Raw genomic sequence first — 16,352 nt, forward strand, 5'->3', positions numbered from 1 at the left:
AATCTAAAGGAGGTTGCGTTTGGAACAGGAAGTAATGTCGCGCAGCAGCTGTTTTACGCCTCCCTCGTTCACTCACTCTCACCCTCGTCCTCTGCGTGTCCCTCCCTCTTTCCCTCTTTCCCTCTTTCCCTCTTTCCCCCTCTCTCTCTTTGTGTCCGGCGTGAGCGCGCAGGCGGTCATCACCTCTCAGCTCACGTTGCCTCTCCCCCTTCTTCCCACTTGACCGGCGCCAAATAGCAATTGAACTTCTCTTCGTTTCTTCTGATTCGGAATCGATGCTGGATTTGAACGGTTGACTTTTGCGCTTGCCGTTTGATTGGAGGCGGACAATACAATTGAACGTGAGTACGAATTTAGTTGATCTTTTTATCCGTCCATCCAGCCGAACTGTGTTATGCTGCCGCTGCCGCTCACGTGAACTTTTGCACATTTTGCATCCATTTATTAATGTAGAATGGACCATTCCCATGTCCATCTATAGTACTTTCCAATCCTGTATCTCCACATACTTTTTTTTCTGAAAAGATTCAGTATTCTAAATGGCATATTTCTATCAATCTCTCCCCAGGATAAGCAGACAAAAATGGATGGGTGGATTTTTCCTGGTGTTTTAACAAACAAACAAACAAACAAACACACTTTATACAAGGTTTCTAATCTGTTTGTAATGTGTTTGGTCAAGGCGAATCAGTGTTTAATGATTGTATTTGCAGGACTTGTGGCACACAAACACACAAACCGGTTCGGTGTTGCGACTTGGATTAGTGTTGTGGCTTTAAGACACAAATCCTCCTCGTCTGGACCGCTTGTGTGCGTTTAAAAAAAAAAAAACGAAACAAGAAACCTGTCCACACAACAAACACAAAAGTTTGTTGTCAGTGTCAGAAGCCGAAGAGCCGAAGAGCACAAACAAGCCGGAACCCAAATTGAGCGCACTCCAAATACCTCCGCTACTTGTAGCTAGCCTCGGGCTCCGCGCGACGCAGATGCGCAGCGCTTTTGCAGAGATTCTGCTTCTGCCACCGCATTTGAGTTCATTCGTTCGCTTTGTTCGCTTTCTGGAAAGGAAAAACACATTTCAAGCCCATCAAGACAAAAAAAAACAAACAAAAAAAAAAAGTGCAAATCCGCTCATGAAGGCAGCGCTTCATTTATGAAGCTGCGTGGCGCAATTACACATCAGCAAAGGCTCTTCTGTGCATCCAGCAAACCGAAATGCAGCTCGGCTTACCTGTTGGCTTCGATGTGATGTCAGGGGCGTCAAACTTTGCGGGGAATGCGGCTGTTTCTGCACGATAGTGCTGGCTGTTGCTTGAAAGTGGATCTGGATCTTCAGTCAATAACCATAAGCATTGATTTGTAAAAAAAAAAAAAAAAAAAAAACTCAAATAAACCGATACTGACCATATTTGGACATGAGGATGCTACCCAACAGCAGCAATATAGTCCAGTACAGTGTGTGTGTGTGTGTGTGTGTGTGTGTTGATCTGCAAAGTTATTCCTTTTACCTTCCTTCTTTCCAGGCTTCCTTCCTTCCATTCTTCCTACCATCCTTTTTTAACTTCCGCCTTGTCTTCCTTCCTCCCTCCCTCCTTCAATAAGTTCATTTGAAACATATCTACTGTACACACGACCTTACTACTATATAGTACGTCGTCTATAGCGCTTATGCTGCCGTGTATAGATTACAGTCGTGCAACACACACAGAAGACAATGGCAAAAGCGCGCGTGTGTGTGCGTGCGCGCGTGTCTGGTAATGGCGAATGTTTGCCGACGTTCCCGACAATCAACAATGAGTCCTCAGTTCCTCCTCCTCCAGAATTCCCGCTTTCCGCATTTTTCCCCATCTTCGCCGCTCGTCTTTGTCCTCAACTCGACACGGTCGCCTGTCGACGTCTTCTTTTCTTCTTCACGGACGATACGGCAAAGGACAAAATGTGCTCCCCTTATTTGCGCGAGGTTGGCGGTCAGCATGTATTACTCCTCTTGTTGTGACTTTGGTTTGTAGGGAAGTGTCACCTCATTGGCCGGCTTTAGTTCTTTTAGATGTATGTAGTGGTAGTCACTGACGGTGTAGCGGTCCACTCGCCGGACTTCGGCGCGGGCAGCGCCGGTTCAGTTCCCGGTCAGTGACGGCTGCGAACGGTCGTCCGCGTCTGTATGTGCGCTGCGACCGGTTCGTGGCGTCGCCCGAAGTCAGCTGGGATAGGCTCCGGGCGCCCCGCGACCCTAACCGGGATAAGCCGTGTTGGAAAATGGATGTGTCGTGGTCAAATCCAAAGAGTTGACGCTTGATTGAAAAAAGATAAGATATTAGCAGTAACGCTTTTATAAGTGACCCAAGTCCAAGGCCCGTGTACTGCGCGACGTGTACGGCATTCAACAGTTTTGCCATGGCAATAGCAGATTCCTTCGATTGACCTTTTTGGGGGGTTTTTAATGGAGGAGGAGTGAAGCTTGAAAATGTGAAGCGCTCACACGTGAAAGCGTCTGCAGCGTACAAATGGAGGAGAAGCGTCTCCGCGGTCGGAAAAGATGTTCCGAGAAATTGGAGCTGCGACTTCCACGCACGCACGCACGCACGCACGCACGCACGTCTCGCCAGATCTGTTTTGCAACCAGAACACTCGAGAAGAGACAAACAGCATGGCGGCTTGATGAGAGGAGATACAGGGGTTCTAAAAAGTATACACACCCTTGTTCAGATGCCAGAGATGAAGATCAATGATTTCAAAGTTCAGATGCCCTAGTAGGCTTTTCCTGACATTTGTATTTGTCTCTGTTTGTGCTCATACTGACTGCTATTTCCAAGCGTTCCCAATTCCTTCCAACTTGACTAAGGCCCCAGTTGCAGCTGAAGAATCGACAAAAAGCGTCGGATATCGAACATGAAGATAACAGCCAGCGTTTTGGAGAGGTGGCGTGGGAAACGAAGACTATAAGGCAGATGTTACGGCGTCACGTCTCATTGGTGATTGGATAAAAGCAGCACCAAAGATTTACTTTAATGATACATTCATTTAGTTGTTTAGAATGAATTATAATTATAGACTAATAAGTATTAAAATGTTGAACTGTATTTAACAGTTAAGAAACACATACAAAATGAAAAGTTAGTGTGTATATGTTTGTTTTAATATCAGCAATATCTTTATGATTTACGATAAATTCATCGACCAATTATTGAAGAAGATAGCGGAATAAAAAAGTACATTTGAATGAAGCCAACGTAAGGTTGAGCTCCCCAACGCCCCCGCTAAATTCATGCAAGAAATACGAAAGGTTTCTTGGCAACCCCGAAGGCCCGCGCGTGACCTCGAAGTGATTTCCGCCACCGCCGAGCATTTTTTTTTCCGGTCTTCTTTTTGTGTGTGTGTGTGTGTGTGATGACGCAGCAGAACAGCATTGTGGCAGGAGGCAAACGCGATTGGAACCGTGAAATGGGTCAAGTGCAGCGTGATGGCTATCCGCTGTGTGTCACCATGTACTGTATACTTTATGTCCTGCTTGTTTGTGTGTTTGGAGCATGCTCAAAAGTTGTAAGGGACGCACACGCAGAACGGGCTGCCGCGTCGCCGACTGTCGAGTCGCAGACGGGAGACGTCGTTGATGTTTTGCGGGGCGAGCGATACCGATGGCGAGCAGACGATGGATACTTAAGAGCTTCTGCGGTTGACTGATGATGATGATGATGATGATGACGATGATGATGATGACGCTCCACAGCCACGCTTGTGCCGGAACACGTAACACAAACTGAAGCAGTAGCAGTAGCGCTGCCCGCCCGCCCGCCTCACCACTTGTGCCCTGTCCCGTCCGTTCACATCGCGCTGACTGATCCCCAAAACAGCGCCACCTTGTGTTGTTAGTGGGTGGGCACCTCCCGGTACAGGACAGCCGCGACTTCCTGTACTTCCTGCTCGAAGAGAGTTCGTACTTTCGGTCTGAGGAGAGTCGCCGCAGTTGCTACTTCCCGTTCCGGGCGAGTCGTCACGGTTGTTACTTCCTCTTAGATGATGTTCCAGTTGTGACGGGTACATCCTGCTAGAGGAGAGACTTGACTTCCTGTACTTTATTTTAGTGAAAGAGAATTGATACTTCCTGTTTGTGGAAGTACAGAGTCGTTACTTCCTGTTCGAGGAGCGCGGTGACTTCCTGTTACAGGAGAGTCGTTACTTCCTGTTCGAGGAGCGCGGTGACTTCCTGTTACAGGAGAGTCGTTACTTCCTGTGCGAGGAGCGCGGTGACTTCCTGTTACAGGAGAGTCGTTACTCCCTGTTCGAGGAGCGACGTCGGTTCCCCTTAGTGGAAACTCGCTCCTTCGTGTATTTTCTCTTCGTCGAAACGTTACTTCTTGTTCGAGGGGAGCCGCTCTAAACCGTTACTCTTTGTTCAACGGCGGCTGTTACTTCCTCGTTTTGACATCCGGGCGAGGAAAGCTGCTATTTCCTGTTAGCGAACGGCGTGTTGTCGCTTTCAAGTCCAGTTATGTTAACTCGCTCCGTAAGTCACATTTCTTCTCTTTCACACGGCTGTCTGTCAATGACATTGAGCCAATTGTCCAACTGCTTGGTTGTCGTGGCGATAAGACATCAATATGAATTCTTCTTTATTGATTGTAAACTTGTGTGAGAGCTTAATGGTTTGCTTTCAAGTCGAGGAGAGTTAGGTGGTCTTCGTGAATCCACGCTCACTGATTTGAATGTACGATTGAAATAACCTCCGAATTCGAACTGTGCAGTTGCGGGACGATAAAAATTAGGAATCAAGCCTTCAAGAGTCCCGCGAAAGGGGAAAACCAGTATCGGGAAATTCCTGACTGCTTTGTCATGTTTTTCTTGTGTTGTTTGAAAAGCATTAATGGTGATTCAATGAAACTTTAATGAGCGGCTTGATGGGAAAAAAACCCAAATTATTTTAATGGGGTTTATTTATAGCGGGTATCAAATGTATCCAGCAGGCGGTGATGTTTGGAAACTCATCTTGCTTTGCTTTTAGTCACATGAAAACTTATATTTTAAATGATTTGTAAGTCTGGCTTCAATAAAATGGACTGGATATTATTGTCGGTGGCATCCCACAGGGAACCTTCCTCAGCCTGGGAAATTCAGCCCCTGAAGACAGCTTAACTTGGCAGTTTAACATGAAATTTGGCCATCGTGTCTATCATGAGCGAATCCGCAAAAAAAGTCTCAAGGACCCATGCCCGAAATGGAACAGGAGCAGTCATTTTATGGGTCATTTTGGCTCGTTCCGGCCGAGACTTCCCGACCCAAAGTTGCCCTAGAGATTTAGCCTGATTGTTACTAAATTTGAAGCATGTATACAAGACAGATAGACGACAGTAATTTGTGAGGAATTTAAGTTTTCGTCTGAGTTTGTGCAAAGCATAGAGGCTAAGCTTGATAGCCATAACACACCAAAGTAGTAATACACTATACACTATATTGCCAAAAGTATTTGCTCACCTGCCTTGACTCATTTATGATTTGAAGTGATATCCCATTCGATGTCCATATGGTTTATAATATGATGTCGATCGACCCTTTGCAGCTGTAAGAGCTTCAACTCTTGTGGGAAGGCTTTCAACAAGGTTTAGGTGTGAGTTTATTGGAATTTTTTTCCCGTTCTTCCAGAAGCACTTTTGTGAGGTCACACGCTGACAAAGCCTGGCTCACTGTTCACTCAAAATCAACCCTAAGGTTGCGGCCAGTCAAGTTCATCCGCACCAAATTCTCTCATCCATGTCTTTATGAGCCTTGCTTTGTGCACTGGTGCACAGACATGTTGGAACAGGAAGGGGGCTGTCCAAAATCTCTTGGTATGCTGAAACATTCAGAGTTCCTTTCACTGGAGCTCAGGGGCGAATATTTTGGACATGTCCAACTTTGTGGGACCTGTGCTGAGATGGGCCCTTCCTCTTCCAACATGACTGTGCATCAGTGCACAAATCAAGGTTCATAAAAACACGGATGACGGAGTTTGATGTGGTGACCCTGCACAATCCTGACCTCAACCCTACAGAACACTTTTGGATGAATTCGAGCGGAGGGACTGAGAGCCAACATCTAACACGTAAAATCACAAATGCGCTTATGGAAAAATGGTCATAAATGCTCATAAACACACTCCTAACCTTTGTGGAAAGCCTTCCCAGAAGAGTTGAAGCTGTTATAACTGCAGAGGGTGGACCGATGTCAAATTTAAATACAAAATTAAACCCAATGGATGAAAAATGGGATGCCGCTTCAATTCACATCTAAGTCAAGGCAGCTGAGCCAATATCGTGTATGTCAGCGCATGATTATTTTTTTTGAACAATTCATCCCCCAAAGCCTGTTCGACTTAAATACATGAAATTTGGTTAACATATCGAGCACGAGTAGACCCACAAAGAGTCTCGGGAAGCCGAGCATGAAAAGAAAAAGGAAGTCCGGCATTTTTCTTGGAAGCGACCATTTTAGCGTCCTGCGAAGACAAACTCCTCCTCGAGATTTTGTCTGATTGTTAGCAAATTTCAAGCAGATATGCAGTACAAGACAGATGGATGACACTCAATTGTGAAACATGAGAGTTTTGGTTTTTAGGTTTGGGTGGAGCACGGCAGAAAAGTTTGACGCCTCACCATAAAACAGGAAACAAATGCGCAATTATTTTAATTCTGCAATTTAGTAATAAGCCAACTTGAAAAGGTCAAAGAAACTTTGACAAATCATGTGCAGTATCCCTCAGCAACTTTTGAAATGATTCTAATAGGATGAAAATTGACAAGAGCAAAAAACAAAACAAAAAAAGTAGTGTTGACTTAAGGAACGAAGAGGTTAATAAAACTGCTGGAACGGAGAGTGCGGGTGGTGGTATGCATGGTGAGCAGAGAGCGAAGATAGGGTGGGCTCTTGCCAATGAGTGCTTTATAGATAAACATGGACTAATATGATTCTTAGTATCGTTAATTAGCATCTAGTAGTATACTCAACTGATGGGTAACGCAAAATTGCCGAGCTTTTCCCCCCTACACCATCTAATGTGGACGAAGCACGCCGTGAAAACTGAAGAATTCTCAGAAAGTTCGGAAAAAAAAAAACAGTTTCACTGATCAACTTGAAATTGGTTAAACCTTTATTGTAATAGGACGCCTGAAAAAGTGTCAAGGAGCCATGCCTGGAATTGAAAAAGAAGTTAGCCATTATGGTTCAATGCATCCATTTTGGAGGAAATTCCAGCGCCTCTTCTGTACGTCGCCCAAACAAGCCCCAAGATGGGCGATGCCAATCGGCCAAGCTTTTTCTCGCCTATGCCACGTACAGCAGAGGCGCCGGCATAATCAATTGACGGATTATGTCAGTCAAACAGACGCCGACGATGATCATATCGCTTTTGAAGTCGTTTTGGTTGAGTCAGCGTGATCACACATTTGTAATGCGCTGCGGCAGGAAGGCAGAGAGGGAAAAAAAAAAAAAAAAAAAAATGTCCGCGTGTCTCTCATCAGACTTAACCACAACACAAGCAAGCAATCAGACGAAAAGTCAGAACGCAGGAAAGGCGACAGGAAGCACGCTGACAAACGCACGCGGGGGCGGAACACCGTTGTACCGCGTCCTATTGTGTCGCTGCAACACAAGGACCACAGACGAGAGGATTCGAGTCGGCTGGGTTCTTCTTGTGCTCTCGCTCACATGAAGTTTTGTGTGAACGGGCTCAAGTTTCTCCTCATGTTGTGTATGAAAACATTGTGTAACCTTCCATTCAGGTTCACCTCCTTTGTTTGAGGTGCGGCTTTTTGCCAAGCCCCGCTCATGTTTATTGGCTTTAACTCGCAAGTGTGTGTGTGTGTGTGTACATAGCGTGTATTAGGAAGCAGGCTGATCTTGTCCGGCAACAAATTAGATGCTGCGCACGAAATGAAATGACCCTCTAGATATCATCATCATCATCATCATCATCATCATCATCTCACACACACGGTTAGCATGAGCATGAAACGAGCACCCGCAATTGACAAGCTGCACATCGCTGTGCACCGATGTGCTGTTTGGAACGTGCGCTCACAAGAACACTTCATTGGGTACTTCGTCTTCCACTGAGATCCGATACAAAGATAATGTCAGCTTTTCCGATGGTAAATCCGCCAAATCAAACTTTGACGTGACCTCTGAGGGCACAGGCCAAAAATCTGTCTGGGATGTGTTCAGTACACCCGCTTCCGATTGGGGGCTCATTTGGGTGAACTTCCTCGTCAGAGTCCGCAATGGTTGAATGGAGGCAACTGGACTGTTCTTGTTTGTTCACCCAAAATGGTTACTGCAAACCAAAAATTTCGGGCATGGGTCCTTGAGACCTTTTCGTGCATTCTGTTATGATAAACACGTCCACCCAATTTTGTCTTGATCAGTGAAACCGGTGGCTTGAGCAGATTTCCCCCCCCCCTCCCCCTGACTTTCCAGGGGGCGCTATTGAGTGAGTTTAAGTGACCTTCAACACGAACATTTTCACCAGGATGCAGGCGCTCACAAACATTGTTATGTCCCAGAAAAAAAGGCCTTTCATTCCTCAGAAGATCAATAAAGACAGCAATTGTACTGACCACTGTTCCTAATATTTAGATGATTTTTTTTGGCGACTGGCTTTGTGCCGAGAGTTTGGTCTTCCACACAGGAAGTGACACGCTGGAGCAGTTCACTGATGTCATCGAGTTTGGATTCCTCGTCTGGCACCGCACCTGAAATTCCACAAATGCTTTTGCAAGGATTTAAGCGGGCCAGCAGGAAGGCAGGAACGAAATGTGTGTGTGTGTTGTCAAAGTCATACCTACATTGAAACACACGCGCTTACATGCTTACAGCAGAGTTGCCTCAAAAGCGTGTTATTGCTGGTAAGGCAAAATGGTGCTGGTGGGTGTTTGCACGCGGGCACGTAATTGGTGTGGGCGCGCACGATGAAATGCGAACACACTCCAACTGAAACAATTGGACGGAGAGCGCTGCAAACATTTGTGTGTCCTACGCCAAGCACCGTAACACGCGAGGTCAGCTGACACCGTGCTTTGCCCTGATTCACTACGCATTTATAGCGTTTTTACCAATACTTATACAGTATTTCCTTATCGGTACAAGTAAAATAGTGGCCGGCATTGCCAATACTGATATTCATCGATATGGATACTTGAAATGTCCTTCCAAACGCTAGTGCGGAATCGCCAATAACGATATTCATCTAATACTGATACAGACACTTTACATTTTGATATTGATACCAAATATGATACATATGGTTTACATTTCCTTCCTGATACAAGTTACATACTGTAGAGGCTGGTGTTAGCGATAGTCATACTTTACAAATCCTTACCAACACAAACAAAACAGACACCGGTATTACTAATATGGATATAAAATACTTAAAATACGATTAGTTCCAGAGTCAAGTAAAAGCGATAGCGACATTGTTGCCAAGACTTTTCATTTCCTTAGAGGCCTTACGAGGCCCACTTAGTGCTGAGCTAAATGGATGTGGTCCGCCTGTGTCAATGGGCCAAATGCGGGCCAGGTTCTTCGTGTTAAAAGTGAGTGAGACAGTCAGGTTTCACTTCCTATCGCAGTTGTGCAATTGCGCTGGACTTCCCGTCTTTGTTTGGCTCTGAGCACCTGGGTCTGCCCGTGTCTATTTATAGATCGCACATTGCTAACATGCTTGATCCTTGAAGGCCTTATGGAGTTCTTCAACGGGAGACCCAGCCCGGTGGCCAACTTTCTTGTCATGCGGAGACGTGCAATTTTTCAAAGTTTCAAGCAGGCCCCAGGTGTCTTTCATTTTTGTTGGTTCTCCCTCCGCTGAATTCCTCCACAACAATCCACTTTTATTTGGTTTGACTCCGTCGTGTTTCCTTTTTTTGTCCTCAAAAGAGTACCGTTTGTCTCGGAGGTGTAGGTAGACAGTCGAGTCTTGACCCGAGGAGTTGGTCCGTCTGTGTCGTGATTTGCATCTGCTCAGTATGATGATGTATGACACATCATCAGTGCATTGCTCACTGCACTAGACTGCATACACCCGATTGTTTGGGACGTACCAGCCTTTGTCTCAGGGTCTTACCAGGTTTGAAGTGTACTGGAATGTTTTGTTTTGAGCGCATGTCTCAGACAGACCTGATACATAAGGAATGACAGTGTTGTTGCTTCTGTCTCGCTCTTCTTCCTCATCCACTTTGCTCTTGTGCCTTCTGAAACGAACGCTCACAAACAACCAGCAAAGGTAACCACAGGTTCTGAGGGGCTCCCTCATGGGTTCCTTCTCTTTGGCCTGTGGGCTAGAGGGAACATTATCAGCTCTGTGTTGGAAGGGTTCTGATAACGCCCAGTTCGTGTTCCAGTGGGTGGTGGAGGTGGAAAAGTAAGCGTTGGTCAGTGTGTGGGGAGGCCGCCTGTCGTCTCCAATGTGGACACCGCAGTCCAAAAAAGGCAACTTATTGTCTTTGACATTCTCACGGGTGGGCTTGATTATCATTCTCTGAGTGCTGGTGAAGGGGTGTACCTCTTAGCTTCTGATTTGAACCCATGTGTCATCCACATACAGTGGAATAATGGTCTAATAGGGGTCATCCGACGTAGCCGATAGTCCATTACATTAAAGTACTACTTTAAAAAAAAATAAAAAAAATTTTTTTTTAACATATTTTCAGAAATGGGCAGAAAACTAAACATTTACTTGTGTCATTTTCTGCCACTCCAGACATCCTACATTTGTATTTTTTCATAATATGTCCCCTATTAAAAGAATACACTACAAATGTTAGCATTCATTCAAAGATCAAACGATGTCACACTTGCTGGAAACATGACACAAAAGAATTCTAAGACTAAAAACAACAAGTCTGCGGCCCCTTGGGTTGGGTAGTTTAGCTTTGTGACAGTGAAAACTCCTGACGCCAGACTGACCGTTTGTTTGCTTGACTGCTCTGGCACCGGCTCAGACGCTGCCGGGTTTCACCAAACAAAACTGTACATGCTGATGTGCGACTCCACTATAAACACACAACAACATGCGCACGCTCGCATTCAAGTTTCATTTAGGCTCTTTGGATAAGCACTCCTGGCTAAATGAATCATAAAATCGATGGTATGATCCATCCTTCCTGCTTCTTGCCAGCGACTCAGCTAAGATCAAATGGAAGGATTGATTTCCACTGCGGGTCCACGTGCCACAGTTGACATTTCAAGCTCGGTGGGATTTGGGAGATTTTAGATTTCCGTGTACACGTCAAGTGACATGGACGCCATGCGACTGTGTTTATATTCACAGAACACATGATGCACAAATTGCAGGTAAAAGAGACCCCCAAAAAATAATCAAGCTTTTCACGGAAATTCACTTATGGAATTCATAAGCAAAGTTTTGTGAAAAGATTTTTTTTTTTTAAATGTTTGTGTTAATTTTGTATTTTACTCATAAGATTTAAAAAAAAACCCCACGTTTATTTTTATATTTTAACTGGTGAATAAAAGTACGGTATTTTATTTTACTCATTATAAAATATACAAGACAATATGACATTTGGTATGTGTTGTGTATTTATTCTTGTGATTGTGTCTCATTTTTTTATGCATGCTTTTCTGCACAATGTAAACATACACAACACGGCTATTATTATTCATTATGCTTTTAAATTCATATTTTTGTTGTAAATATTTGGAATATTAAATTACTCACACAAATACAAAATAAAAAAAAACATTTTCATTATAGTAATATTGAACATTGATTCTAAATAACACTTCATGATAATTATTGTTTTATAATTAAAATAAACAATTGTACATGTTTGTATACACATTCACTTTTTATTGACTTCATCTCGGAATGACGTGGAAGTCTTTAAAAATCCAAATGTGACCCTTAAGCACAAAAGTTTGTCCAGTCCTGCTAATTCTAATAGAATTCGGAATAATGTTTGTGTTATAGGTGGCGTACAAAGAAGGCGCGTCAAGTCATCAGGCGTCTTCTTGCGAGAGCATCGACGACGACTTCAGACACGCAGGAGCACGCACACACACATCAAGAGCACTAATCTCTAAAAGATTGATGAGGTACGCTCAGGCCCCGCGAGGCCTGGTCCGGCGTCGATAAGGCGGCTTCCATTTCACCTCCGTTCGACCCTCCTTCGCCTCCTCCTCCAATCAGACGCGCCGCCCTGACAAGCGGCGTGGCAGAGGCGGCGGACGATGATAAATTTAGGGCCCTCGGACGGGAATCGGGAGCCATGACAGGTCGCGGAAAGGACGCCTCGGCTCGGGCCGGCTGGGAGGAGGAGGAGGAGGAGGCCGGGTTGTTGTTCAAATGGCGGACGAGCAGGAAGCCGCAGAGCGGAGACTGACTTAACACGCACGCAAACACACTCGGGACAATGTGCAACGTCTCCTTCTGTAATGTGGAAAGCAAGGTGGATCAGTTCTTCCAGCCCACGCTCTACATCATCGTCATGGTGCTGGGCCTGCCCACCAACTGCTTGGCCTTGTGGGCCGCCTACTTGCAGGTGAGCAGCTACAAAGTCGAGAAAACGCTCTCTCGCTGCATGCGGCGTGCACGCCGGGCCACTAGAGGCTGCTCTAAGCCCAAAGTAAGCAGGCATTCACCCACGAAAACACACACGAGCAAGGATTCCATACAAATGGCTGGTGAGTTGATTTGAGAAACAGGCAGCAAATAGTTTCAACCTTTTGGGCTTTTTTTGACTGTATGGATTATTTGTAGTCGTTCAGTTAATTCCTAAAAGAAAAATAGCCATCAGTTTAACTTTATTTATAGAGTCCTTTAAAAAACAACAATAAAAACAACAACAGCTAAAATAAGTTGCTGTACATACTGTTGTGCTCATAAGTTTGCATCCCCTTTCAGAATTTGTAAGATGTATGTCTTGAAAGAAAATACGCAAATCCTTTAAAAATGTTATTTTGATTTATGTGATTCAAACTGAACTATAAGACAAAACATAGCAATCAAGGAAATAAAGAGATAAGTCCCCATTCAGTCGTATTTTCCTCCAAATTGCCAGCATTCCACAAATTCTGCCAGGAATGTGGAGACATTTTTAAAATCAAAATAAAAACTCGGTGACACTGAAACTCTCCCTGTCTGCGTCTTGAGACCAAACTGTCACAGTCGTAACATCACTCGCGTTGGCCGCAGGAAGCGGAGTTTGAACGTAAACAAACAAAAGCCGTTAGTTGGTCCACCTGGCGAGCGACCTCCCATTTCGTCGTAACCATCGATGGAAAGAACGATTCCAATCTATCCAAGTCACTTCTCTCTTTCACTTCACTTCACTCTAGGAACAGATGTCCCAAGGCGTCTTTTTCATCTTGGTTTTTCGTGTCACCTTCTCTCGCATCCAGGTGCGGCAACACAACGAGCTGGGCGTGTACCTGATCAACCTGTCCGTGGCGGACCTGCTGTACATCGGCACGCTGCCGCTGTGGATCGACTACTTCCTGCAGCGCGACGACTGGATCCACGGCCAGGAGAGCTGCAAACTCTTCGGCTTCATCTTCTACACCAACATCTACGTCAGCATAGCCTTCCTCTGCTGCATCTCGCTGGACCGATACCTGGCGGTGGCCTACCCGCTCAGGTTTGTCAAGGTGCGACGCGTCAAGACAGGTACGTCCCATCAGTACTTCCATATTGTTCCATCTCATGGTATGCCATTGCTCTACCAACTTCAGGTGTATTGCATCGTCACTTTATTGTGATATCAGCGTTACCGTTGGCAAAGTGTCGTGATTTTATATCGCACCCCTAATGTACACTGAATGGCGTACTCGTGATACAGTATATCGATATCGTTACTTCTCCTGCTATAGTATTGACATGCCAAGATCAGATATCATGTTTCATCTCTGTATCGTGATATTAGCTCTTTGTTTCCAAAGTATCTTGATTTTCCATCCTGACCCTAATGTACACTGAAGGCTGGCACAAAATATCAATATCGCGATACAGCATATTCACGTGGCAAATATCAAAATCACCATGTATTGGGATATCTTGGTTCACACATGATGCAGCATATCAATGTCGAAATCATTATATCTCACCGTACAGTAGCAACATGCCAATATCAGATATCGATACTGGCCAATTATGCATCGTAGAAGGGTGTGACCATTTATCGCTATCGTTACCACTCATGGTCCAGTATCGATACGGCAACATCAGATGTCGCTCGCATCTGTCATATGGTGATACTCTTGTTACTGTTGCCAGAGTATCGCGATATTGTATCGCACCTCTGATGTATGCCGAAGGGGGACAAAGGTTTTGGGCCGGCTCCAGTTAGTGACTGCCTGTCTTTTCGTGCCCCGTGCAGCCATCTTGGTGAGCGCCACAGTGTGGCTGATCGAGATCGTGGCCAACTCTGCGCCGCTCTTCCACGACGAGCTCTTCCAGGGCCGCTTCAACCACACTTTCTGCTTCGAGAAATACCCCATGCAGGACTGGGTGGCGGGCATGAACCTGTATCGGATCTTCCTGGGCTTCCTGGCTCCGTGGACCGCCATGTTGGTGGCTTACCGCGGCATCCTGGCCGCCGTGCGCTGCAACGTCTCCACCGAGCGGCAGGAGAAGGCCAAGATCCAGCGGCTGGCGCTGAGTTTGATTCTGATCGTGTTGTTGTGCTTCGGGCCGTACCACGTCCTTCTCCTGGTGCGGAGCGTGATGTTTCTCAGGAAGCCGTGCGCCTGCGGTTCGGAGGAACGCCTGTTCGCCGCCTACCACGTCTCGCTGGCGCTCACCAGCCTCAACTGTGTCGCCGACCCCATTTTGTACTGCTTCGTTAACGAGGGCGCGAGGCACGACGTGGGCCGCGCTCTCTCTGCGCTGCTATCGGCGACGTGCCGCAGGGGTTCCGCTTCTTCGCCGTCGCAGGCCGACGGGCTCAACGCGGCATCCGTTACCTTGGAAACACCTCTGGCGGCCAAGCACCAGCCGTGCGTCTACGTGGACCGAAGCCAGGCAAGCGGATACAAGACGGAACTGGTGGCGCTCAAGGAGGAATGTCTGCAGATGAGCATACTCGCCGGCAGGAAGTGACGCTAGACTGGAGAAGAAAACGTGCTTTTACGTGAGGGTTTCAAGCCGGGGTTGCGGTTACAAAGCAGTAGCAAGGCGACAAGTGGCTGCCATCTTTGTGAAATTGCCTCAAAAACATGGAATGGGCGGCCTCTAAAATCGTCCATAACAAATAAATTGACAAAAAAACAATTGATTACTAAAGTACATAACATATTCCACTGCTCTTCTTACGAATAACGTTCCATTTGCTCTATCGAAGTCGACTTTTTCAGGCAAGCGGTAGTAGTTTTGACATGTCCCATTATCGAATTTTCAAACTTCTTACTGCGTTGTACTCAGGTTGAAGTGGCCATTCCAGGCAGACTCTTGTCACATTGCTAAAGTAGCATGGCGGTTTAAAATTAGGGTTTCAATTCAGTCAGGGTTTCATTTATGGTAAGGGTTTCCAGAGAGGGTTGGAATTTCCTATTTGGGTTCCAAGCCAGGGTTAGGCTGCCACGCTTTTGTGTTTCTGTTGCAAGGAGTTGTGAAGGGTACCAAAATAAGGCCAGATTCGGCCTCATCCATTGAGGTACCAAGTGTAGTGGTAGGGTTGTAAAGGGGCGCACACCAGACCCATCAGGAGGGACACTTCCCAACCGCAAAGCGGACCAGGCGGCTTGATAGAAGCATGACTGAGGCGGAAACAACTTCCTGTTGTAGATGAAGTGAGATTACTTCATCAGCGTCTTTCGGGCAGGATTTGTGTGGCGATTCCGCTGGGATTCGTTCACGCGTGAACGCTGACTTTCCTGCCGTGTCAAATGATGCCCGCACTTTTAATCCATGCATGGAGACTCTCTTTGATGTTTATCTGCTTTTCTGATGTCGAAAGTCAAGCTCGTAAGTTATTCATTGTTTTGTTTATGAACAGAATAAACCGTATTGTCACCTGGCCAACTCGTCCTTGAACCGGTTTTCAATTATATCTGACATCAAGTGGCTGACTTTGGTTATTCATTATTTGATTATTATTTATTGATATTGATATTATCATATGCCCTGCGATTGGCTGGCGACCAGTTCGGGGTGTAACCCGCCTCCTGCCCGATGATAGCTGGGATAGGCTCCGGCACGCCCGCGACCCGCGTGAGGAGAAGCGGCTCAGAAAATGGATATTATCATATAAATATTCATTGATATTATTTTGCAGTGATTGCAATTTAGACTAGAATAGACTAGATTCGTAATTCTTTGTCGCTGTCACAGCGACAATGAAAATAAAGGGTTGATTGAACATTAGGGTATC

At 45.7% G+C, this 16,352-nt stretch overlaps 1 protein-coding gene and 1 long non-coding RNA gene across 3 annotated transcripts; one reads left to right on the forward strand and one right to left on the reverse strand.

Annotated features, from left to right (window-relative positions):
• The first annotated feature begins 45 nt into the window (after positions 1-45).
• On the forward strand, positions 46-16,015 carry gpr4 (G protein-coupled receptor 4). 2 transcript variants are annotated; one of them, XM_061783306.1, is made up of 5 exons: positions 46-341; positions 11,957-12,081; positions 12,176-12,527; positions 13,387-13,651; positions 14,361-16,015. In XM_061783306.1, the coding sequence occupies exons 3-5, from the start codon at positions 12,399-12,401 to the stop codon at positions 15,080-15,082; spliced, it is 1,116 nt and encodes a 371-aa protein (XP_061639290.1). In that variant the 5' UTR covers positions 46-341; positions 11,957-12,081; positions 12,176-12,398; the 3' UTR covers positions 15,083-16,015. The 2 variants fall into 2 exon arrangements, with proteins under 2 accessions (XP_061639290.1, XP_061639289.1); XM_061783305.1 differs by having other exon boundaries at positions 11,957-12,527.
• Positions 944-1,777, reverse strand: LOC133482782 (uncharacterized). The gene is made up of 3 exons (XR_009789926.1): positions 1,509-1,777; positions 1,232-1,330; positions 944-1,058 (listed from the first exon to the last, which is right to left on the reverse strand). It is a non-coding gene; the product is annotated as an uncharacterized LOC133482782 (long non-coding RNA).
• Positions 16,016-16,352: the final 337 nt, after the last annotated feature.

Source organism: Phyllopteryx taeniolatus, chromosome 8 (genome assembly GCF_024500385.1).
Source record: "Phyllopteryx taeniolatus isolate TA_2022b chromosome 8, UOR_Ptae_1.2, whole genome shotgun sequence".
Lineage (NCBI taxonomy): Eukaryota > Metazoa > Chordata > Actinopteri > Syngnathiformes > Syngnathidae > Phyllopteryx > Phyllopteryx taeniolatus.